This window comes from Squalius cephalus, assembly GCF_949319135.1.
Source record: "Squalius cephalus genome assembly, chromosome: 25".
NCBI classification, from domain to species: domain Eukaryota; kingdom Metazoa; phylum Chordata; class Actinopteri; order Cypriniformes; family Leuciscidae; genus Squalius; species Squalius cephalus.
This window is the reverse complement of record NC_137146.1, coordinates 16704243-16728843: the sequence shown is the minus strand read 5'-3', so window position 1 is coordinate 16728843 and position 24601 is coordinate 16704243. Positions and strand designations below refer to the sequence as shown.

At 39.2% G+C, this 24601-nt stretch overlaps 1 protein-coding gene across 3 annotated transcripts; it reads right to left on the bottom strand.

Annotated features, from left to right (window-relative positions):
* Positions 1-769: 769 nt before the first annotated feature.
* On the bottom strand, positions 770-24601 carry nphp3 (nephronophthisis 3). 3 transcript variants are annotated; one of them, XM_079862622.1, is made up of 29 exons: positions 24528-24601; positions 24320-24433; positions 23178-23559; positions 22234-22359; positions 21794-21944; positions 21292-21444; positions 21085-21218; positions 20842-21002; positions 18658-18835; positions 14410-14484; positions 13621-13776; positions 10763-10866; positions 10554-10668; positions 8668-8811; positions 8054-8151; positions 7847-7949; positions 7684-7766; positions 7328-7466; positions 7076-7240; positions 6803-6897; positions 5980-6102; positions 5704-5893; positions 5382-5623; positions 4009-4084; positions 3757-3884; positions 2497-2737; positions 2199-2324; positions 1978-2093; positions 771-1381 (listed from the first exon to the last, which is right to left on the bottom strand). In XM_079862622.1, exons 3-29 carry the CDS (start codon positions 23499-23501, stop codon positions 1216-1218), a joined length of 3912 nt encoding a protein of 1303 aa, XP_079718748.1. In that variant the 5' UTR covers positions 23502-23559; positions 24320-24433; positions 24528-24601; the 3' UTR covers positions 771-1215. The 3 variants fall into 3 exon arrangements, with proteins under 3 accessions (XP_079718749.1, XP_079718748.1, XP_079718747.1); XM_079862623.1 differs by having other exon boundaries at positions 770-1381; positions 23178-23556; positions 24320-24597; XM_079862621.1 differs by having other exon boundaries at positions 24320-24597.

Here is a 24601-nt window from a genome sequence, read left to right as displayed (position 1 = left end):
CGGCGCGGCAGCGCGGCGGGGAATGCAGGCTCTGAGAAGAATGCCAGGCGAGTCCGCAGAGTCACCATCGGCAAAAGCTCGCAGTGAGGGCAGCCGCCGTCAGCGAGTGCGAGCGCTGCATGGTCCTCACCCAGACAGGAGACGCAGACGACATGGTGGTCTCCCTCGGTGAGTGGGGCTCGGCACGAGCCGCATGAAGGCATCTTTAAAAAGACGCAGCTCTTTTAGGGGGTGAGTGTCGCAAGGCGAACACACACACACACACACACAAGAACAGTAGAAGGTAATGAAAGGATATGCGTCGGAAAGCGCAGCAGGTACGGCAGTAGAAGGCGGCGTTGGCCAGCGGCTTCAAGTGGCTCGTCCCGCTGAAGTGCTTGCCTCAGACGACGCTTGCTTCCTCGTGATCCAGCGATGCGTGCGCTTCGCTGAAGAGATGAAAATCAAGTGAATCAGCCTTTTCGAGCTCCTTTTATAGAGGTTAGCCACACCCGTCTCGGCGGGAAATGGCAAGGAGGGCGCGAAGCGCCCTCATTGGCCTGACGTCATCTCAGGCCTCGCTCGATAGGCTTATGCAGTTGCCGCAGAGCAGCCAATGAGCGAGCAAGCCGTCTCGCCACAGCTGACTACTGCTGCAACGCGCTTTACATGTATGAAAATTAAGGATAATTTTTTGCTTCAGTATTTCGTGAAAAGAGACTTTTCCCGTAGCGTTTTGATAAAAACGCAGTACGAGAGGACTCTCGTAAGAGAACACCATTCTGTTCATGATGATTTCACTGAACTCTATTTTACAACACCTCATTGCGTAACAGCAGTGCACTTGAAATGTCACTGGTATGCTGATGCGATAGAGTGATGTGTTACAACAGTAACACATCGCTTTCAACAGTGTGTGGTGTATGTGATGCACATACAACACATACAACAGGAAAATCACAAGTATAAAATGCTTACTTTCTCAGGTTTTGCCTTTTTGACAAAAGAGCACCCAGTGGCAGTGAGCAATACATTTGAAACACTGATAGTTTATACTGTAAATTACAGTAGGAATTGGAACGGAGTTGGATCCCAATGCATATTTGATTGTTCCATGTAGACTTCACATGCCTGAGGCATTCAAGCACAGGCCTGAACATAAGTGTAGCCGATATGGATTCATTAATAGAGGCCAGAGTACACCGTAGTTAAGTGTAGAGGGGTCCCGTTCAGGTGTCACCTTGAGGTGTGAGGAAGGGCAGGGCTCCGTAGGCTAAAGGTGTCGCCGCTGGATGAGTGATGTGAGGGGGCCTTACCACACACCAGAGACGGCTCTGCCTCCTTTATTTCCATTGCTCGCTTGTATAGTTCAGCAGCTTTCTCGAAATCTCCCTCTTCATAGCTGAAAAAGAGAGTGGTTGCAATGGTGCTGTTACTAAGGTGTTCTGGATAGTTGCCATGTGGCTACTTACTGGTCCAAGTCATGATGGATATGGTTTAGACAAGACTTTTGCTCTGTTATTTACATTAAAATATATTATTTACAATAAAATAAAATATACAACAATATTTCCAAGGGACAGCATAATGAAAACAGCAGGGGGCCTAATACAGACCCTTGAGGCACTCCATATTTAAGTGCTGTAAATATTATACTATTTGAAAAGACTACAGACAATGCCAACCCTGATGAAGACTCCAGATGATGCCAACTTTGGATCAGCATTCAAAACTATCATATTAAAATGTCATATTATCCTTACATTGTAATATTACATTATAGCTGTACATTACTGTCATATCGACATTACTTTGATTCGCTCATCAGTCTGATGACAGAATACTTCATAACTGTAATACTGAAAGAAGCATTTTCTGTAAAGCTGCTTTGAAACAATATGCATTGTAAAAAGCACTATACAAATAAACTCAAATTGAATTGAATTAAAATGATTGTGCCATGAATTGGCACAGCTGAGCTAATACAATATGGCACACCTTAGTACAGCCAGGTTTTTCAGAGTCTCTCCGACACGCGGGTGCAGTCGGCCAAGACTGTCCTCATATACCTTTAGAGCGTGCTCATACAAAGGCAGTGCATCACTGTGCTGCTTCTGCAACATAAACACACATCCCATGAGTCACATCATCAAATAACAGAGTGGACCGGATACGTTTTACAAATAAACAGGAGGCCAAAACCAGACATGTTTTCTCACTAGTTGGCAGTAGAGCACGGCAAGGTTAACCAAAGCGGTGGCCACACTGGGGTGTTTGGGCCCGAAGCTCTTCTCTCTGATCTCAAGAGCTAGTTCATACAGAGGAACTGCCTTTTCCAGCTTCCCCTATCACACACGCACACACACACACACACGCAGCCAATTAAAAAGGGTCAGGAATTCATTAACAATATTAAAAAGATAAAACATTGCAATAATAATCTATGCATAATCGCCACTTGATTGCTACATGTTCTGCAGAGCTGGTGTGTTGTGAGTCTTTCCTGTGGTTTCTCACCCTGCGTTTGTAGAGCATTGCTAAGTGTTTGAGGGTATAGGCAAGAGATGGGTGATCTGGGGCGAGCGCTCGTTTGCGGATGTCTAGTGCTTTTTCGTACAGCTCCTCTGCATTCTCATACTCCTTTCTTTCGCTGTGGAGCGAGGCCAGGTTGTTCAGAGACTGGGCACAGTCGGGGTGATCCGGCCCCAGCACGCGCTGACGCATCTCCAGGGATCGGGTCAAGAACATCTTTGCGGCGCTGGGTTATAAAAAACCAACATGTTAAAATGCCTATTATATGACTGCAAATGGGAAATGCATATTGTAAATAAACTACTACTGGTTTACAAACTCATTTAATAAAACTCAAGCCTTTTCAGAAAAGGACACTTCTTTTCAACTGTCTTCAAGGCACATTTATGTGCCCAACAAGTGCAATACAATACTCAAGTTTTAATGCTCCTCTTTTTAGCCTCACTGATCTACTTGACATTACATTATTATCTCTTCACCAGAGACTGAATTGAGTGATCATTTATTATGTATAAGGCTGTATTATTAATATCAGAGCATTTTGGTGTTGAGTAAAGAAGAAACTCTGAATCTCACATGACCTCCTAATACTCAGAGAATGGTATGTCATGCTATGATGTCACTGCTGTGATGATTCCGTGATCAGATGACATGTGCAAAGCTTTTGTGAGTTCTACAATGAAACTGTGCTTTGCACAAAGAGCTTTTTGTGAACAATCTTCTTTGAAGAACAATCAAAATGGCAATGTCCTACAATTGGTTTTCAGGTGAGGATAATGGTCAACCAAAAGACCAGGGGTCATTGCTTGAGAATAATTTGCACTCAGATGTAAATGAACAAGGGTTGTAAGCCATTCGGACCAATCTGTTATTTGCGAGAAATACAATAAACAACTGGTCTCGTGGGTATGGTTTTTTGACCTTTGAACACTGCCTTGATACAAAAAATGCCATTGAGGTTCAGAATTTTTAGGAGATATTCAAATCTAATCAATATATAAATGATATATAATCAATTTGTATCAAGAATAGTTGCATTTTACTGATATTTGTAATGCTACTGAAATGTTGGTAACGTGAACACTAAAGTGTGTACAAATTGTTTTAGTGAAACATTTTATAACACTAAAATATTTTCCAAGACAAATAGTTATTTTACAGGGCATTTAGATATTTTTCTTATTTTCCATGACTGGAAAAATGAACGGCAAAATCCCAGATCTTAAAATATAAAGATTTACTCACTCCAGGTTGTTCTGTAGGTAATAAAGCACTCCAAGCTCATTTAGAGTCTTGGCACAATCTGCTGAGTCTTTGCCAAGAGTCAGTTCCTCCAACTGCAGTGCCCGTCGCTTCAAAAGAGTGAAACCAAACTAGAGAGAACACACACAATTACAGTATAGGAATGACAATTATATGTTTTTCACTTCTCTGAATTCACACTCCATTGAGTAGGACCAAAATGTCCCTAAAAATTACTATTTGACCTTTACTCACCATGTGGCCCTTCTGTCGTGCTGTCTTCTGTCTGATCTTGACTGATCTCTTTCTCAACTTCTCAGCCTGCTCATATCTAGATAAAATTTTACACATTTTACACAAAAATATTAAGAAGGAAAACTGTTTCGACTGTTTTAGAATGATTTCAGATGGATCATTTGAGAATGAAGACTGGAGTAATGGCTGCTGAAAATTCAGCTTTGTCATTTTAATAAATTACATTTTAAAATATATTAAAATAGAAATTAGTCATTTTAAAATGTAATAATTAACAATATTGCTGTTTTACCATATGTTTTGCCCTTGGCGAGCATAAGATACTTCTTTCAAAAACATTAAAAAAAAATCTTTAGAAAAAAGCTTAGCAACTTTTGACCAATGAATTTTCATGATTTTCCAGTTATCTATAAATATAGAATATACAAAGAACAATTTCTAGTTTATGAAATATTTGACATACTAAAACAATTTATATTAGCTATTTTTAAGATTTCCAGGCCTGTAAATCAAAATGAAATATCCTGATATTTCCACATTTACTAGCTTTACATGGTTCTTGAATTCATTTGCTGGCTATATAAAGGGTTTCAGTTTAGTCACCCATTTCGGACAGGGTGCTGCCTCAGAAATAGTTCCCCACATAGACAGAGAGGCAGCTCGCTAGATTTAGAAACAAAGTGTCTGTAATATATATATATGCATACCAGAGTATGAAATTAAATGTGCAGTAAGCGATTTCTGAGAAACGTTGTTGAAAGTAGATCGGACTGAGCACCAAAACACACTTGTAGCCAATCAGCAGTAGGGGGCGTATACACTCATGATGAGGGAGGAGAGAGAGTGAGAACAGGGAGATTGAAGAAAGACTGTAGAAAGAGAGATGCCTTAGAGACATTACAAAAGAGAAATGGTCAGAGGAATATCACTGGAAAAAGAAGGGCTATGATCAGGCATGAGCTTTAGGACCCGTGTTAATATTAGAAAAGCTTTTCAGCCCCGGAGAGACCCAAGCGGAAATGCCTGAAAACAGATGCAGAGGTTGCTTTGTTTCTGTTCCTTATGAGAGTAACACTAGTTTTGAGTGTCATCTCCGCAGCTGGTGTGCTGGAAAATATGAATAACAATGCACTATGTAAATTTTTTGTTCCTCCTTGTCGTTCATTCATCATCTTCGCATTCATTTTTGTGAAGCTTTATTTCGCTTCGTTTCTGCTGTGATAAAGAGACACTTGCATTGCATGTTTGTGCATTTTGGGGGCGGAGCAATGAAGGGAGGGGTGTGGTTGTTTGGATTGTTTCCAAATATCAACAGTGTTCAATTATGATTCTCAGAAATCGTTTACTACACCTACAAGAAAAAAGTTGTGTACTTGTTTTGTTTCTGGTAGAGGAGCGAGAGCGAGTCTAGTTCTCTAGCGACGGTGCTGTGTTCGGGGCCATAAGCGTTTTCACAAATCTCCATAGCTTGTTTGTAGAACTGCTCTGCGTTTCCAAATTTCCTCCAGTGGACGTAAACCCCTGCCAGCTGGTGCAGGGACTGAGCCACACTCGGGTGGTCCGGGTCCAGAGCCGTCTCACGGATCTCTAAGGAGCGCTGCAATGGGGCCACCGCCTTGAAACAACACATTCACATCATTTATACACGCTTTAAAATTAAATACAGATGACCATCAGTCTTTTTGTCTGCATCACCTGGCTGAGCAGTCCCAGGTCTTTGAGGAAACGGCCCAGCGTCTCGTACAGGTTGGCCAGTCGGCTCATGCTCTGCTCACTCTCACATGTCTTCTCAAACTCCTTCAATGAGTCGAAATACTCCGTCGCCATCGAGCTCTTATCCTTACCAACAAACTGCCAGTACGCCAGCAGCTCTGAGAAATGACCCCTAAGAACACACATCAGACAGATGTTATTTCAGACACATTTAGAGACATACAGAAGAAAATATAGAGCAGGAACATGAGAATGCACCTCTTGTAAAGGTTTTGGGACACGAACAGGTTCAGCAGACTCATCTGGAGTTTACTTCGATCCTCCTGCTGCTGAAGTAACCATGGCAACTCATCAGCCACCCTCCACGTCACTCGGTCTTGCCTGAACCGTCAAAAAATATTCGACAAAACAATTTAACATGGCAGCTATTTTTTAGATAAATGCTTTGTTCCTAGACAATATCAGGCATGTGATCAGCTTAGGTCAGAAAACCTTTTTACCCCCATTCAAGATGACTATGGACAATAATAACGACAATATCTAACAACAACAATGATTTTAATCATATAAATATTATTTTTTTACTTTTTTTATTATTATTTAATTATCCAAATTAAATTGCTACTGCAATAATACTATTGTACTGTAAAATAAAAATGTAATAATTATTGTATTATTATTATTATTATAATATACTTTTATTTTACAGTACAATAATATTATGAACCAAAACGCAATGAGACATTATAAAACACTTGATCATGAGGTGCTCGCTTGTAAATAAACATGATACCATTTATAAAAAAAAAAACCAATTTTTATTACATCCCTGCAATACACATAAGGCCTGGTTTCACAGACAGGATTAAGCCAGGATTAGGCCTTAGTTCAATTAGGGCATAAAATAGCTTTTATAAATGTGCCTTAGAAAAAAACATTACTGGTGTGCATCTTGAGACAATACAATGATGAATTTAAGGTATGTCAGTGCAAGTTGCTTTTCAGTTAAAACAGCTCAAACATGCATTTTAGTCTGGGATTTAGCCTTGTCTGTGAAACCGGGGGTAAGAGATGTTCTTACTCCAGCTGTTGACTAAAGAACTGGATGATTTTCTCTCTGTAGGATCCACAGCATTTGCCCCCATCCAGAAACTCTTGGTTGACCGCTTCACAAGCCTGGAAATGATACACGGTTGAACATACAGTACACCAGCACAAACCAGTTTCACTTTAATTTACTTCTGTTTCAGTTATTTCTCCGTCAATGGGATGTGAAAGTGAGATCTTCACCCAAGAAAGATCACAGTACCATATTTAGGACATTTTTGTACAGTTAGGTCAGAGACACACACACCTGTGGGTGCTGAAAGCGAATGAGTCCACAGGCGTAAGTAATGATGAGGAGTCTCTCCAGATTGTAGAGAAGTGAGGTGAGAGCGGGAAAACTGAGGTCTGGGAACAGCTCCAAAGCCTCTGATTCACTGATGCCGTTGTGACTGGCACATACCAGGCACAATAACTGCATGAGGAGAAATACAAATTAATAACAGAAAACAGTAACTTGTGCACTGAATCGGTTTTTGAGTGATTCTCTGCTTCAGGTCACCTCTTTCATGATGTTTTTTTCCTGATCTGTGCTGAGTGAGTCTAGCGCCAACTTCAGGCCCAGTCTGTATAGGGATACTGTGTCTTGACACAACGCGCACTGTTGTAGAGTCATGTCCAACGTCCAGGAGGATCTGGAGCTGACAGATTAAACTTAAATCTTTATTTTTTCATTCCCCCACCACTCCATAAATACACTGACTTATATAGATATGCAAAAACTGATATACATAAAGAGAACTGCACGCACACACAGAGCCATAAATACAAATACCAAACAAGAAATATATTTTAAGTAGACACAAATTTACAAACACTATAAAAATCCACAATCCACTCACTCACACATCTACTTACTGTGTAATAAGTCTGGCCAGTAGAGAGATATAGAGTGCATTGCATGTTGCAGCTGAACGACAGTGTCTCTCCAACTTTTTTTCCTGTTTGACAGCAGTACAGACAGATACTCAAACGCCACATACATAAACACAGACGAACACAGGCTGACATTAATGTTTACCTGATCTTTGGTGAGCTTGAGATCGGTGTTCACACACTCTGTGCTGATGACACTCTTCACCTCTCTAGGATTGAGTGGGTCCAGGTGCAGTGTGGGCCACAATCTAAATAGTTTTGTATGTTTTGTGATTGTCTACCAGTGTATATTATTGTATACATTCATAATATCTGAAATTAAATTAGTTATGCGTGTTTGTGCATCACAGACCTCCATGCCTGTGGGCAGGTCTCCACATTAACTGACACCAGAACTCTCACATTAGCAGGAAGAGGATCAATCAGCCACTTCATGTGCCGCTCGGCATTCTGGGAAATTCAAAAAATGACAAACTGAATCATGCTGAAGAACATTATTAGATATTAAAATTTGGGCAGATAACGATATGCTGATAATTATTTTTATGCTATAATCAACAACTGACAACTGAATTATACTATTTTTGCCTAAATAAATTAAAAATAAAACACTAAAAACGAAATAAATCATTTTAAATGCTAAAGTGAATTTAGGCAACATTATAATGTACAGTATAAAAAACAATAATTAAAAAAATGTAACAAATGTAAATGTAAAAATAGGAGGGAATAAGATAAGATAGATAAATAGATCAGATAAATAAGATAGATACTTGCTGAAATCAATTAATCTATCTATCTATATAAGCAATTTTAGCATTATGTAAACTGTTATGACAAAGTGACAGTGTAAAATCAATCAATTTGAACTCATGTAGGTGTTTAGTTGTGTTTCTTTAGTAGCAGAGATCTCTAAACATGATCACACCACAGCTCAATGAGGAAGTTAATGTAAGGAAGCGTTACCTGTATTTGGTCAATGGAGTCAATGATGATTATAATGTTTCCATGGTGGCGTGCGGAAAGTCTCTCTAGCCAGCGTGGGAACTCCTCGAGGATCTTAGAAGGGTCCATCGAGAGGCCGGAGATAGACCAGAAATGCTGGAGCAGCTACAGGGATCATACAGGTGGAAAAAGTGGTTCAGAGGAAAGTTTTAGGTTCAGTTAACTTAAATTTAAATTTAAGCTTAAATTGTGTGCCTATAAACCCTTTATATAACATTCACCTCTACACTAAAACCAAACCCTTTACAGGAGACTAAACCACCACCAACGAAAACAGGTTAACCTTATTAAATGTTAGACTTCCTCTTTCTGCATACAATGATTTCTCAGGGCTTCAGGTTGTGACAGGGCTGCAAGTATATTTCAAGAATATTTTAACAAGATACTTCATCGCTTCCTGATTTTCCATTCATTCTTCTGAATTCCTTGCATGACTGGATGGATCTTGTGGTTATTTTCACCTTCCCATCTAACAAATTTCATCCACATTATCAGATTCTGAAGAAACCTTTCAGCTAAACATTATTTACACCTGGTGATTCTAACAGAAGTTGTTTTACTTTTAACTTTTGAAGTAATGTGTAGACTATAAATTGTTTGGGAAACAGTTCACCGAACAACAGTTCAAGTGAAATCGAAGAACAAACTAGTGTGATATCATTTCGAACAAAATCAGGCCAAAACAGCTGGACAAACAGTTCACAGTTCCGGAAAAGTTCACTCCGGCTGGTAAACACATTTGAACTACCACTGTTCTGTTACAATTAGGTAATAGGTAGGTGTGCTCTGATTTTTCTCCAGTTCATTTCTTCTGTTCTTCAAGTAAACACATGAATACACTGGAGAGCCGCTTTATAGTAAAAACTGAAGTTGTAATTCTAATTGCAAGAGACAGACACTTTATTTCATGTTTAATACTGTAAAACTGCTTGCTTTTAAACAATCTATTGAATAAAGTGCTGTATAAATAAACATGACGTGACATTACAGACGAATTGCAGAGCTTGTGCAAACATAACCACTTTGCTATGATCAGATGCTTACTTAACTACTGTTTTCTCATAGACATTTATAATATTACAAAATAGTTTTATTTCAAATAAATGCTTTTAGTTTTAACTTTCTATTCATTAAAGAATCATGAAAAAAAAAAAAAATGTATCATGGTTTTTAACACTGATAATAATAAACGATACTTCTTGAGCACCAAATCAGCATATTAGAATGATTTCTGGAAGATCATGTGACACTGAAGACTTGGAGCAATGGTTGCTGAAAATTCAGCTTTGTCACAGTAATAAATTATATTGAAAATATTAAAATAGAAAACAGTTATTAAACTATAACTAATAATATGTAACTTTTTCTGTTTTTTTTTTTTTAATCAAATAAATGCAGCCTTGTTGAGCACAATAGACTGCACTACCTGAACGGTAGTGTAATTGTAATGTGCATAGTTTCAGCCCCTGAGGGACATTTTTTAAGATTAACAGAACATTTTACATGGCAATATTTTCACAGATAGACAAGCTTGTATACATGCATATAAGAGCATTAACCCAGGGTTTACGAATGTACAGTGAGAATGTTGTAAATCAACCACCTAAAACCAAGTATGAACAGTGTGACACAAGAAACCCAGGATTCTGGTAATGTTAGGGTTAAATATGCCAATGGTAAAAAACAATTCCAGTGCAAATAGCCTCCAATAGTGCAGGCTGCATGTAATAAAGCGCTAGTTACAAAGAAATTGATTCTACTGTCCGCCTCTGTTCTTTTACAGTTTAAAGAGCCTAACAGAGTAAAATGTGTGTGTGTGTGTGTGTGTGTGTGTGTCTGGATCTCACCTTCACTGTGAGGCGTTTAATGATGAGCACAGGGTCTGTGCTGGTAGAGAGCGGACGTCCCGTGAAGTGATAAAGAATGAGGGTATTGGGAGAGTGTTTCTGCTGTAACTCTATCCTGCATAGAAATGACAAATTGTTTATTGTGTGATAATTGACATAGAGAATTATTGTGCAATAATACCTAATATTTAGAATTAAGATGAAATAACCAATTAGCCAGCAAAAGAGATTTGCCCGATCCGGGTGCACCAGACACCAGCAGCGGTGGAGTGGGAGGAGGGGCGGCTACCATGTCATTGAGTCGGTCGACATACTGTGAAAAGAACCAATATAACATTCAACTCATAGAATTTATACATTTCCTGCCATTTGTGCAGTTTATTTAACATTCAGTTGCTCTGATACTACTTTTACCCATCAATATGAGTAGCACTTCCAGCTCTCATCAATTTTTCACAGATTTTTTTTCAGATTTCTTGTGAGTCTACTCATTAGTTAAAATACTTTATCAATAACTCAATTATATATGGACCAATAATGTGATTCTTTCCATTAATCAGAGTAAGGACGCAGTAAGAAGTTTACATGACATGAGCAAACCTCTTCACTCCTGTTTACATGCAATTTTCATTATACTGATTATCCGCTAAGAATTATGGTTGTTTTTAACATTATTGACATTTTCCAATGCACAGCACAAACGATGAACTCACATACAGTAGGTGTGTTACTGGCCACTGTTTTAATATACTTTTGTTAAATGCAAAACATATTTCTATGGACGTATTGGATTTTTTCCAGTGATGACCTAAAATGACTCCATTACAATGTTTTTGACCATCAGTAAACTGCATTATATGCATGTCGTGCAATGTTGTCAGCCTAAACTCAGTTTCTTCAGCACCCAAAAATATGTGATGCCTTTTCTCACAGGAAGCATGTGTAAATCCAAAAATTATACGCGGAGGAAGCGGGATGGAGGGGGTTCCAGAGGAGTATGTGGAACCGGAGACAGATGTAACCAAGTAGGGGATGACAGAGGTAAACATCAAGGCGCTGACAATGGAGGGAGGAGCCAGGTAGGATGCGACTGAGGGAGGAGCCAGAGGATGACCTGCAGCAGAGCCAGGACAAAAGCCCACAGCAGAGCCGATTGAGGGAGAAGCCAAGATTCAGTCAGGAGCCTGATCAACAGAGGTGAAGCTATAATGAGTGGAGTCCCAGGGTGACACGGAAGGCCTGGAGGGCCAAGGCGGAGCCTGAGGGATAACAGACCACAGTGGAGCCAAGAGTCAGCTCAGAGGCTCAAGGTGGAGCTTACGGACCCTCAAACCAAGGCGGACCTGACGGTTTGAGGTTTCAAACCTTAATCTGAGCAGCAGGGTAGAACCACTGAAGGAGCCAAGGGGCTGAAGGGAGACAGTAGAGGCGAGGCCAAGGAACTGGTTGGCGAGGCAGGACTATCTTCAACAAAGGAGACTTGGAGCTAGACAGAACCAATGTTGATAAAGGCGACTTGGAGATAGGCAGAGCCAATAGCGACGAAGAAGACGTGGGAATGGGTTGTACCATCAGAGACAAAGACGACTTGGGACCGGGCTGAACAAGCAGAGACGAAGATGACTTGGGACTGGGTTGAACCAGCAGAGACAAAGACAACTTGGTGTTAAGTTTAAGACATAAAAAAAAATGTGTCCATGCACATGTATACCTCTGTGCTGAATATTGTTTAAGATTACACATGACTGTTTACCGAAAGGAAAAAGGGGACTCTTATTATGAAGTTCCCGGAAGTGCGGTTGTTGTTGGTTGAGCACGAACGATGTAGAGTGAAATATGGTGTACATGAATAAATGGGTGATTGATTAACTTCTGAAGTGTGTCTTTAAGTGTAACATTGGGACCGGGCTGAACCAGCAGAGACGAAGACGACTTGGGACCGGGCTGAACCAGTAGAGTTCAGCTGGCTGAGCTCTAGGTCCAGAATGGGGCGTAGTCCACATCAGCGAGCCAGACAGTCTATGGGGATTCACACTGAACCAGCACCCACTCCACACTTGCGGTGGAGCTTCCTTGAGGACCTTCCATGGGCAGGCGTGCCCTTGACCAGTCGGGATAGTGAGGAACGTCTGATCTCAGATATCCCTCTTGTGATCCTCGAGGGAGTTATCTCCCTGCTTGAGAAGAAGCAGGCGGACTGCAGTGCAAGTATATCGATATTTCTATTACTCTGCTCGTCTCGACCCTGCTCTGCCTGTTCTGTCTGACTGATTGCTCCACTGACGGTCTACCTGCTGCCAACCTCAGCCTGGATCTGATTTTGCCATTTTCCTGAGCAGCGCCAGCCCGAGTCTATCGAGGCTTGTTGACCCGTTATCTACATTTTCTGTTCACTGCTAGTTTATTCAATAAAGACGGTCAATCTTTGCTTCTGAGTGCTCAGTCACTGACCCGACACAAATAGCGGGGTCAGTTAAAATATTTGCAGTGGGCCGCGGAAACATATGTTTGGTTGTGTGAGCTGTGAGTTGAAAAAGGTTGGGAACCACTGAACTTAAAGAACTAAGGGCTTAAATACTGTACACAGAGGATGGTAATCAAAGAAACAGGTAATCAGGTGAGAACTAATCAGAAAGGATGGAAACAAACTATAAACTAGAACTCAAGCAAAACGGTGACAAGAAAATCCAAGAGAATGAAACTAAACGGAACATAACATTGTCACAATCATGTCTTGTTCTATATAGTTTCAGTGTTCTTTATGTTTACGAATCTGCGCATGACCACGTCACAAAGCAAAAAAAGTCACAAACTCATGTACACTTTGGTCAGAATGGAATCGATTCGATTACAGTGTTTACATGCCTGTTTATTGTGATTATAATCAAAATATGCCACATATTTTAATATGATTATGAGCTTAATTGCTTCAATTTGATTAAAGTATTGTGTTTGCTTGAGGTAGAGTTTAATCACAATATTACCAAAATTATATTATAATCGCATTATGAGGGTGCATGTAAACTCAGTCAATAATGATCAATAAATAAAATGATAGAGGCCATGCCTTCTGGAAGCTGTATTTTGCAGCAGCGCTGCAGGCCTGCTGGAATGCCTCGATCTGTTCCTGCTCATCATGAAGATCCCACAGCACATCACCAGAGTCTTCCTCTTCCCTCTCCTCCTCCGCCCCACTCTCCTCTAACTCCAATCCCAACAACTCCTGAAGACAGAGAGAGAATCTTCTAAAAAATAATCTTTGTTGAAAATCAGGCAATCTTACAAGGAAGACAAGTTCCTCTTTCAGGACCTCAAATAGTGAACCACACTCTAAACAATGTTTATATTTTTATGCAATGTTTGGTTATTTTCAAAGTGGTTTTTATAACTTAGCTGTTGTGTTGGTGGCTGGGTCAATTTTATATTGTAGAAATGATATAGAACCTCAAAGTTACCCACTACCTGTTTTTCAATGCCAAACCAGACTGAGCAGTCATTTTCACTTACCAGTGCAATAAGGCTGATCCTATTGTAATTGTGTGTAGGCCTAAAAACATATTCAAGTTCACTGCATATAATTATCATACAGTATATCAAATATTTGTAAAATAATAAACATTTATGAGGTAAAATGATCCCAGCATATTGGCTGACACTGATAAGCAATGAGTAAAACCTTATAAGTTTAAACCAACATCTGTGTTGCCTAATATTTACCAAGTTTTAAGTTAAAAGTTTAAGTTGACATATTTATAGTGCATTATCACTTTATGTGAGTACTTACGAAGTTTCAACATATTTTTAACCACAACACCCACTTGTAAGTTCCTGTGGGTGTGTGTGTGTGTGTGTGTACCTGTTTGATAATTCTTTCAAGTTGAGAGAAGATAAGATCAGCTCCTTCCTCTACAGACCCTGCATGATCCACTACCTGCAGAAAACACGCAGCAAAGAATAATTAATTAACCAAAAACAATTAATAAAAGTGAACTGCACACCTCAATATCTTATATCCATTTTTGGAAGTAAAAAAGAACAAATCATCTTGTTATTTACGACACCACATTTGATGGATTTCATTTTAATAATTATGTTTCTTCTCAGATTTTTGTTATCAGTTATGTACATTAGGGGTTTATGTTACATCTTATGTTGTTAAATTAATAGTTATTGCATTATTTTAGACTCATGTGTGTTACCATGATGGTGTTTTGTATTTGAGTGCATGCCACTGTGTGCACCTTCAGTATCTTAGTATTTTCATCAACTTCTGAAAAAGTATTGTGTGGCTTTCTCTTTACCACCAGTGTTATTATGGTGGTTGCCAGTATATGTTAGATACAAAACAGATTTTAGTAGCAGTGTGGACTTGCTAATTCAGCAGAAAAGGGCTGCAGAATTTACCGTTTTTTTAAAGCTTTGAAGTGTAAAATTTGCAGGTTGTTCTGCAAATATGTTTACATTTTTACTGTACTAGTGCAAAATGCCCGTGCAAAATCAGTTTTTGTGTGTGTTTTTAATAATTGTTGGTTTGGTGCCCGAGAAAGAGACTGTGAACGCATTGAATAGGAAATGTTTAGTTGGTGAATAGCATAGGCTACTATTACACAGCAGCGATAACGTTAAGCGCACCAGAATGAAATATAATATTCAGAAGTAAACAGCATAGCTGACTTACAGATTCAGTTAACATCCACAAATGAATAAGCGCGTCGATTCAGGGAGCAGTGCAAAGTGCCCGTGCAAAATCAGTTTTTGTGTGTGTTTATAGTAATTGTTGGTTTCTTGGTAAAGAAAACACATTTTTACTCAAATTAATCAAAATGGATTTATCACGTTTTGGAACCAAACTATAATATTCAGAAGTAAACAGTGTAGCTGACTGAGTGTTTATGTCAGAATGTTTATTTTTAAACCACAACCTTCTTGGGGCTTCTTTGACCGATACAATTAGATTTTTACTGATTAGTCTGGCAACCACAGCTGGCAGATTTTTTTCTGTAAAAACAGATTTTTATTTACAGTATATGCAATCTAAAAAAAAAAAAAAAAAGAAAAAAGGACTTTATTCAATGAGTCTAAGTGGTCATAAAAAGTCACACATTGGCTATATATATATACAGGTGCTGGTCATAAAATTAGAATATCATCAAAAAGTTGATTTATTTCAGTAATTCCGTTAAAAAAGTGAAACTTGTATATTATATAGACTCATTACATGCAAAGTGAGATATCTCAAGCCTTTATTTGTTATAATTTTGATGATTATGGCTTACAGCTTATGAAAACCACAAAATCAAAATCTCAGAAAATTAGAATATTACATGAAATCACACAGTAATTACACAGTAATCCCATGGTCATTGAACCAGGTTTTGGTTATTTTGGCAGTGTGGGCCGGTGCAAATCCTGCTGGAAAATGAAGTCAGCATCTCCATAAAGCTTGTCTGCTGAAGGAAGCATGAAGTGCTCTGGAAATGTCCTGGTAGACGGCTGCGTTGAGTGGACAGCACAGTGGACCAACACCAACCGATAACATGGCTCCCCAAACCAACACAGACTCTGGAAACTTCACACTGGACTTCAAGCATCTTGGATTGTGTGCCTCCCCATTCTTCCTCCAGACTCTGGGACCTTGGTTTCCAAATGAGATGCAAAATTTGCTCTCATCAGAAAAGAGGACTTTGGTCCACTGTGCTTTATTAAAACCAGATTCAACGCAGCCGTCTACCAGGACATTTTCAGAGCACTTAATGCTTCCTTCATTTCCCAGCAGGATTTGCACCTGCCCACACTGCCAAAAGAACCAAAACCTGGTTCAATGACCATGAGATTACTGTGTAATTACTGTGTGATTTCATGTAATATTCTAATTTTCTGAGATTTTGATTTTGTGGTTTTCATAAGCTGTAAGCCATAATCATCAAAATTATAACAAATAAAGGCTTGAGATATCTCACTTTGCATGTAATGAGTCTATATAATATACAAGTTTCACTTTTTTAACGGAATTACTGAAATAAATCAACTTTTTGATGATATTCTAATTTTATGACCAGCACCTGTATATATGAGGACTTCAGATGCAAAAGCCTCTAAGTACCATCTGAAATTTTCTTCTACATTTTTATCAAGCTTGTATGTTTATGTTCAGTTATTTCACTTTAATGGCAATGAAAATTACCTATTAATTGGCTTTTGCATCTGAAGTCCTGAAGAGAGAGAGTGAGTGAGTGAGTGAGTGAGTGAGTGAGTGAGTGAGTATATATATATATATATATACACATATATATATACACATATATATATATACACATATATATATATACACATATATATATACATATATATATATATACACATATATATATACACACATATATATACAAACATATATATATATACACATATATATATACACATATATATATATATATATATACACACACACACTCACCTAAAGGATTATTAGGAACACCATACTAATACTGTGTTTGACCCCCTTTCGCCTTCAGAACTGCCTTAATTCTACATGGCATTGATTCAAAAAGGTGCTGAAAGCATTCTTTAGAAATGTTGGCCCATATTGATAGGACAGCATCTTGCAGTTGATGGAGATTTGTGGGATGCACATCCAGGGCACGAAGCTCCTCTTCCACCACATCCCAAAGATGCTCTATTGGGTTGAGATCTGGTGACTGTGGGGGCCATTTTAGTACAGTGAACTCATTGTCATGTTCAAGAAACCAATTTGAAATGATTCGAGCTTTGTGACATGGTGCATTATCCTGCTGGAAGTAGCCATCAGAGGATGGGTACATGGTGGTCATAAAGGGATGGACATGGTCAGAAACAATGCTCAGGTAGGCCGTGGCATTTAAACGATGCCCAATTGGCACTAAGGGGCCTAAAGTGTGCCAAGAAAACATCCCCCACACCATTACACCACCACCACCAGCCTGCACAGTGGTAACAAGGCATGATGGATCCATGTTCTCATTCTGTTTACGCAAAATTCTGACTCTACCATCTGAATGTCTCAACAGAAATCGAGACTCGTCAGACCAGGCAACATTTTTCCAGTCTTCAACTGTCCAATTTTGGTGAGCTCGTGCAAATTGTAGCCTCTTTTTCCTATTTGTAGTGGAGATGAGTGGTACCCGGTGGGGTCTTCTGCTGTTGTAGCCCATCCGCCTCAAGGTTGTGCGTGTTGTGGCTTCACAAATGCTTTGCTGCTTACCTCGGTTGTAACGAGTGGTTATTTCAGTCAAAGTTGCTCTTCTATCAGCTTGAATCAGTCGATCCATTCTCCTCTGACCTCTAGCATCAACAAGGCATTTTCGCCCACAGGACTGCCGAATACTGGATGTTTTTCCCTTTCACACCATTCTTTGTAAATCCTAGAAATGGTTGTGCGTGAAAATCCCAGTAACTGAGCAGATTGTGAAATACTCAGACCGGCCCGTCTGGCACCAACAACCATGCCACGCTCAAAATTGCTTAAATCACCTTTCTTTCCCATTCTGACATTCAGTTTGGAGTTCAGGAGATTGTCTTGACCAGGACCACACCCCTAAATGCATTGAAGCAACTGCCATGTGATTGGTTGATTAGATAATTGCATTAATGAGAAACTGAACAGGTGTTCCTAATAATCCTTTAGGTGAGTGTATATATATATATATATATATATATATATATATATATATATATAATAGACTCTTAAGCATTTGCCTTTTTAAATCTAAACAGTGACTTGGGCCAGGCAGCGTGTGTGATAATGAAATAGAGAAGTTTATAGATAAATAAGTTCTAAATAAAATCTAAATGACTTAAAATACCAAAAATACCAAATTCTATTGTTACTACTACTTCAGGAAAGTAGTGTTATACTGTATCATAAAAAATAAAAAATAAAACAACTTTACACTCTTACTGTGCTTTACTTCAGTACTCTTTTTTTCTGAAAAGCTTATGAGGGTAAAATCTTAGCATCACAAAGCTGGTCTGTTCCAGTGTGAGTGCAGTGTGAATTGTCCTTAAAACTTCTAAAACTTTCAAGAGAAATTGCATTTTTAAGCTCATTTGAATCATTTGACTCAACCTTGAGTTTGGCACTTTTGTCAGCTTTGTTAACTCTCTCCAGCAGGTCTCTGGTGGCTGGACTGAGGGTGGACACCTCCTCCTTTTCTCCTTTTCTGTCACCCGTTCGCAAATACAGCAAGAGAGGACGAGAGTCTGGTGTCTTCACAAACGCCTCCTCCACATCCTCTACAACACAACTAAAACAGCAAAACAGTTACATGAGATTCATGTCAACGATAACATAAAAAGTGAAAGAAAGATTTTTATTTTAACGATCTAAGCACAAGCGCACGGCCCAAGTGCACTTAGGGTGTGTCCGAATCCACTTTTGCTAGTTTAACGATGGGAAAAATGGTCGATGCGCCCGGCGCATGGTCTAAAAGTGTTGTACCTATTCTCTTAAAGGTCCCGTTCTTCGTGCTCCCATGTTTCAAACTTTAGTTAGTGTGTAATGTTGTTGTTAGAGTATAAATAATATCTGTAAAATTATAAAGCTCAAAGTTCAATGCCAAGCGAGATATTTTATTTAACAGTAGTTGACTACAACGAACGGCTCGATTGGACTACACCCCTCTACTTCCTTCTTTAATGACGTCACTAGAACCGTGTTTTGACTAACCTCCGCCCACAGGAACACAGGCGTATTGATGGCGAAATGTCAACAGGCGTGGTTGATGTTTATCTATAATCGGATACCGCAACAGTTTAATTCGAAGTTGTTAGTTTGCTCTGTCCATTTCACCACGGACTGTTTTTCTAACCTGGGATAATATCAAGCAGGCTTCTCTCAGCGTTTCATACTGACGAAGGGGGCAATTTCAGCTATATTCCAGTAAGAGAAACTTCACATCGTTTCTCTTAGTAGGATGAAAATAATCTTACTTAAACTGTGATTAATATACAGAAAGCGATCAAAGAACAATCAGTTTCCAATTGCCCAAGCTGTCAATCACACAGCGCGAGTTTATCTGGACACTTGCCAAAACTCGTTATGAAATCAATGACGCTGTTACACTGCACAACGAAGCGCTTACTGTATTTATATACCTAATGTTTGCATGGGTGAAATCATTAGTGAGAGTGCAGAAACTGCGTTGCAATGATAAGATCTTTTTTCACGCGATCAACAGACTGTCATCTGCTCAATGCTCATCACTGCAACCTTTTATGTGATTGAAATAGATCTAAATACTTAAAAAACTTCTCACGATTCGTTAATCCCGATAGCTGTAATAGTAAAACGTATAATAGCTGTAATAGTAAAAGTTTTCCAGATAGTTCCACATGTAATGCCAGATATTTCATATGCAAGCATGTCAGCCAATCACAGCAGAGGGCGTTTACACTGAAGTCTCACAGCAGACACGCCCCTTCAAACAGAGCGTTCTATTCAGGGGATGAAATCAGGCTAGGAAATATGCCTTTTATTTCTAAATTATAACAATTTTTGATCTAAAAAACATACTAACATTATAAGGGCACCCCAGGAAACATTATAAAATAATAAAATAATCCATGGAATGGGACCTTTAATGAGTAATGGGTGTGTTATGGGCGTAATGCAATAAACCAATCTAAGTCTCATCTCCCATTCCCTTTAAAAGCCAGTTGCACTCGCGACATGGCGGATTGCAATTTACATGGCGTAATTTGCAAGTGGAAAGACTGAACGCGTCTCCAGAGAGGAAACGAATCTGCTCGTGCGTGAGGTTAAAGCACGCAAGCAGACCATCTACGGGAAAAGTCGGATTCCACCATATCTTTAAGCACACAATATTAATCTTTTACATTATAATCCTTTTATTTTTAATATTTGGTTAGTTTGTGCGCTGCTGCGCGTCCCTGTGTGTTTAATGAGCAGAGTGTACGCGCGTTGTGCACCCACCCATAGGCTCAGATTACTAATGTGTCCTTTAAATAACAAAAAAATATAGACTGCACCATTGACTTTAGACCAGGTTTCAGTTGGTCAATGGTGCAGTTTATTTCAGTTGCCTCAAAATAGCAACGCGCAAACAATGTGCCAGAACACACCTCGTTTTCAGACCAGCACGGCGCACAAATAGGTGCAAATGCATTTGCTATTTAAACAACGTGGAGCAGGACATGAAAATAACTGCGTCGGGCTAAAACTAGCAAAAAACACTTGCATCGTGCCTAGTGCTGCATTGGGCCGTGTGTATGATAGGGCCCAGAGTGTCACCTGGATACTGAAGACTTGAGTAGCAGCACACACACAGAGCTCCTCTCGATCTCCTGCCTGCGTTCAGCAGCATATAGAGCGGCCTTCTCCTCAGGAAATGACACGTTCAGGCAGAAATGACCCAAACCCTCACAAAACCTCTGCAGCCTCAAAGAATGATTCTGAAAGAGAGAGACAAATAGATGCAGCTAAAACGTGAGAATGAGTGCATTTAAATAAGAGGTGTTATCGGAGCACGTGTACCTGTATAAAGGTCTGCAGCTCTGCTTTGGTCTCCTGTGTGTATATGAGGTAGCAGCGGACTGTGTTACTCCACAGAGCCTGAGAGACGTGAGGAGAAACCTGCAGCAGACTAGCCACGGCTGCATCCCAATCATCTGAAACACACAGGCACGAACATCAACACATACACAAGCACACCTACACACACAAACACAGGTGCAAACTCACCTCTGCTGACATTGGCAAACGGCCCCTCCACGTCGATGAGACTGTGGGCAAACTCCGGACCTCTGTGTGTCTGCTGTAACTGCATCATACTGCCCATAGATGGCTCGCTGCCCAACACACCACCACTCCAGTCCTCACACTGAGTTCCTGCGGCTGCACACAGAGTATAGCACTGCAATAAAAGCTTGGATGGTTCGATTTAAAACTTAGGTTTCGCAATAAAGCTCCAATCTAGAGTTTTGTGAAATTATGCTTAAAGATATTTAGCGGTACAGTAGAAAAGTTGTACTTTTTTAATAAATAAAGAGATGGATGGATGGACAGATAGATATTTTTCAAAAAAATATATAAAAAATAAATAAATAAGATAACCTAAGAGTCAACTTCCTCTTTCAAAAGAAAAGTGTTGTCAGTGCAAGAAATCTACTTTACTCATCATAATTTTATTCAGAAGGTGTAAAAATATAGTTTCCTTTGTGAAACTTATCAGTCACACTCTTACTAGTGACAGTGGTGTGGTTGTCATCTGAATCCGAGTCTGCTGGATCATAAATCTGAATGCCTTGAGCCTGCAGCTGTTGAAGTTTTGACTCCAGATCTCGTTTTGCCCGCAACAAATCCTGAATTTCCTTTTCTTTAGTCTCCCGAAATATCTGCCGGGTGATTTAGGGCAGAGATGAAGATGAAGGAAAGGTAAGGTAAAGAATCAAAAGTCCCTTTCAAGGAAAGTCTGTTTCGGGCATCCAAGACAAAGTCCTATCTATCTGAATGGGGGAATCCTGAAATCTCAAAAACTGAAGACTGAAACTAGAGCAGCTACAGGGTAAAGAGATAAGACTAAAAAAAAGGAAAAAGAGGGGGCTTGGGCAGATTTAGAACTGTGCAAGGTACAAATGTCAGTTCTTAATGTTCCTGTGTAAGAGAGAAGAGAATGATTCACACCTTAAACTGCCGTTTGACCTTGTCTCTGTCGTGCTCAAAAGTGGCAGCTCTCTCCATGGCTTGATACTTCGCCTCCAGGGCACTTTCCTTCTCTCGAAGAATCTTCTGGTAAGTCTTCTGAAGAGCCTGACAACCAGAAAAGGATATCAAAATGAAGGGGAAAACATTATTAAAAGAATTAAATTCTTGAAAAAAACTGCTTCACTGCTTTTTCATATTTGAAAAACTTTTGTCCACCAAATCAAAGTCATGTGTTGCAACCAACATGCAGAAATCTGCTTTAAAAAATAAATAAATAATAATCGAAAGATGTTGACCTTTTGACCTAAAAAATGCATATAAACTTGTTTTACTTATTCAAGGTCTGAAAACATGGTATATTTTTGTTTTAATATGACCAGTTGTCATTTTCTGCAAATAAATGCTCTAAATGGCAATGTTTTTACTGTCAGTATTTCATAGAATAAAACAAAAATGTTCATTTTACTCAAACGCAAGCATAAATAGTAAATCCAGAGAAACTGACAACTTTGCAGAGGTCTCTTAATTTTTACCAGAGCTATATATATATATATATATATATATATATACACATTTATAAATTTCATATATAAATTTTACCTTGAAAAATATGTTATTTAAACCTTTATGTATAAAAAAGATTAAGCTGTGTACACTCAAATGCATAGTGTACATTTTCAGAGCCATTCAATTTCAGGAAATTCATTTTTTCTTGAAGATGGTGTGAAAGTTTTGCAAAGGCATATTAAAAAACGAATAGAAACAGTGAATGGATAGAAAAATTTATTGAAACAGCACGTCCAAGAATTTGCCATTTGTTTTAAACTAGATTTTTAAATTATTTTTCTTTATTTCTTCAGCCACCACTTTTACTTGCCATTGACCCACATAAAAAAGTCAGATTATCTTATTCTCTCTCAAACCTGCAGCTCAGCACGCAGCCTCTTGTTCTCCTCATCCAGCTTGGCTTCCTTCTTCTGCATGGAGGCGATCTCATTGTTCTTGCTGACCCTGAAGATCTCGTATTCTTTCCTGAGGCGCTCATACTCCGCTGCATACTCCAGTTCCACCGATCCGGTGGATTTGAAGCTGGCGCCGATGACACGAGGCCCGCGGCGGAAGGAGCTCCGCAGCAGACGTGCTTTTGGCTTCACCTCCACCGGTATCTCGCATGCCTCTCCTCCCTCACCACCATACGCATCCTCAATCACCTCACCGGGGCTCACCAGAGAAGACGCCGTACCCATAGCAACTGATGAGACGTCAGTCAGCTAGATCACTCTTCCAGAATGTGCATTGCTGCTTCTGTTGGAAAAAGGAAACACTTTTAATTGTTAACTTTAAGTATAATTTCAAAACTGTATACCAAAACATTAGAGCAGCAGGGATGACATGTCTTGTTTTGTTTTGCTTTATTTAAGGGGATATCATGGCCCGGTTTCACAGACAGGGCTTAGATTAAGCCAGGATTGGGCCTTAGTTCAATAAGGGCATTTAAGTAGCTTTTATAAACTTGCCTTAAAAAAAACAAAACAATGACACTGACATATTTTAAGATACAGTGCAAGTTGCTTTCAGTTAACGTTAATACATCTCAAACATGCATTTTAGACTGGGTTTAGGCCTTGTCTACGAAACTAGGGGTAAATATCATATTTACAGCAACTGTATATGTTTGGTCTATGGTTAATGCACTATGCATTCATTTTTAAAACTCTTTTGTTGTCATAGCAAAAGTCCATAATTCTTTTACCAAGTTAACGTAATGGAAATATTTTCAGTACAGTGGCTCCAAAAAGACACCTAGGCTAAACCACACTTCTAAAAAAATACAAGTCATTATAGGCTACATACTTATGGTGTCTGTCTCGCAATTGTGATTATAATAAGATGGAAACAATTATGAGACGTTGTGGCGAAGTTATGCAAACAGACAATATCCCAACAGGACAGGTTAACACGTAGATTTCTACTTTTCTTTACACTGTCATCAAAAACAAACACTTTTATTGACTGCATATTTTTTTATAATTGCATATTTAAAGTAATAAAGCTTAAGCATCACCTTAAAACTGCGGTCTTGAATCCTGCGGTCATCCTGGAGACGACAGAGTGAAGAAAAAATTCTCCACCCAACCTAGACGATGAAGGAGATCCAGGACGATAAACCTGGACAAAACTGATATCGATCTTAAGACCCGAAATATATATCGACACGTAACGTGTTCATAAACTCTGCTGGCATATCAGGCATAAAGGTAAACAAATCATACCGATGCACACGTTTTATCCCCACTGTCTTCCTGACAACCGCGTTACTAGGCACGCCTTCTTCTACGGGTCCACA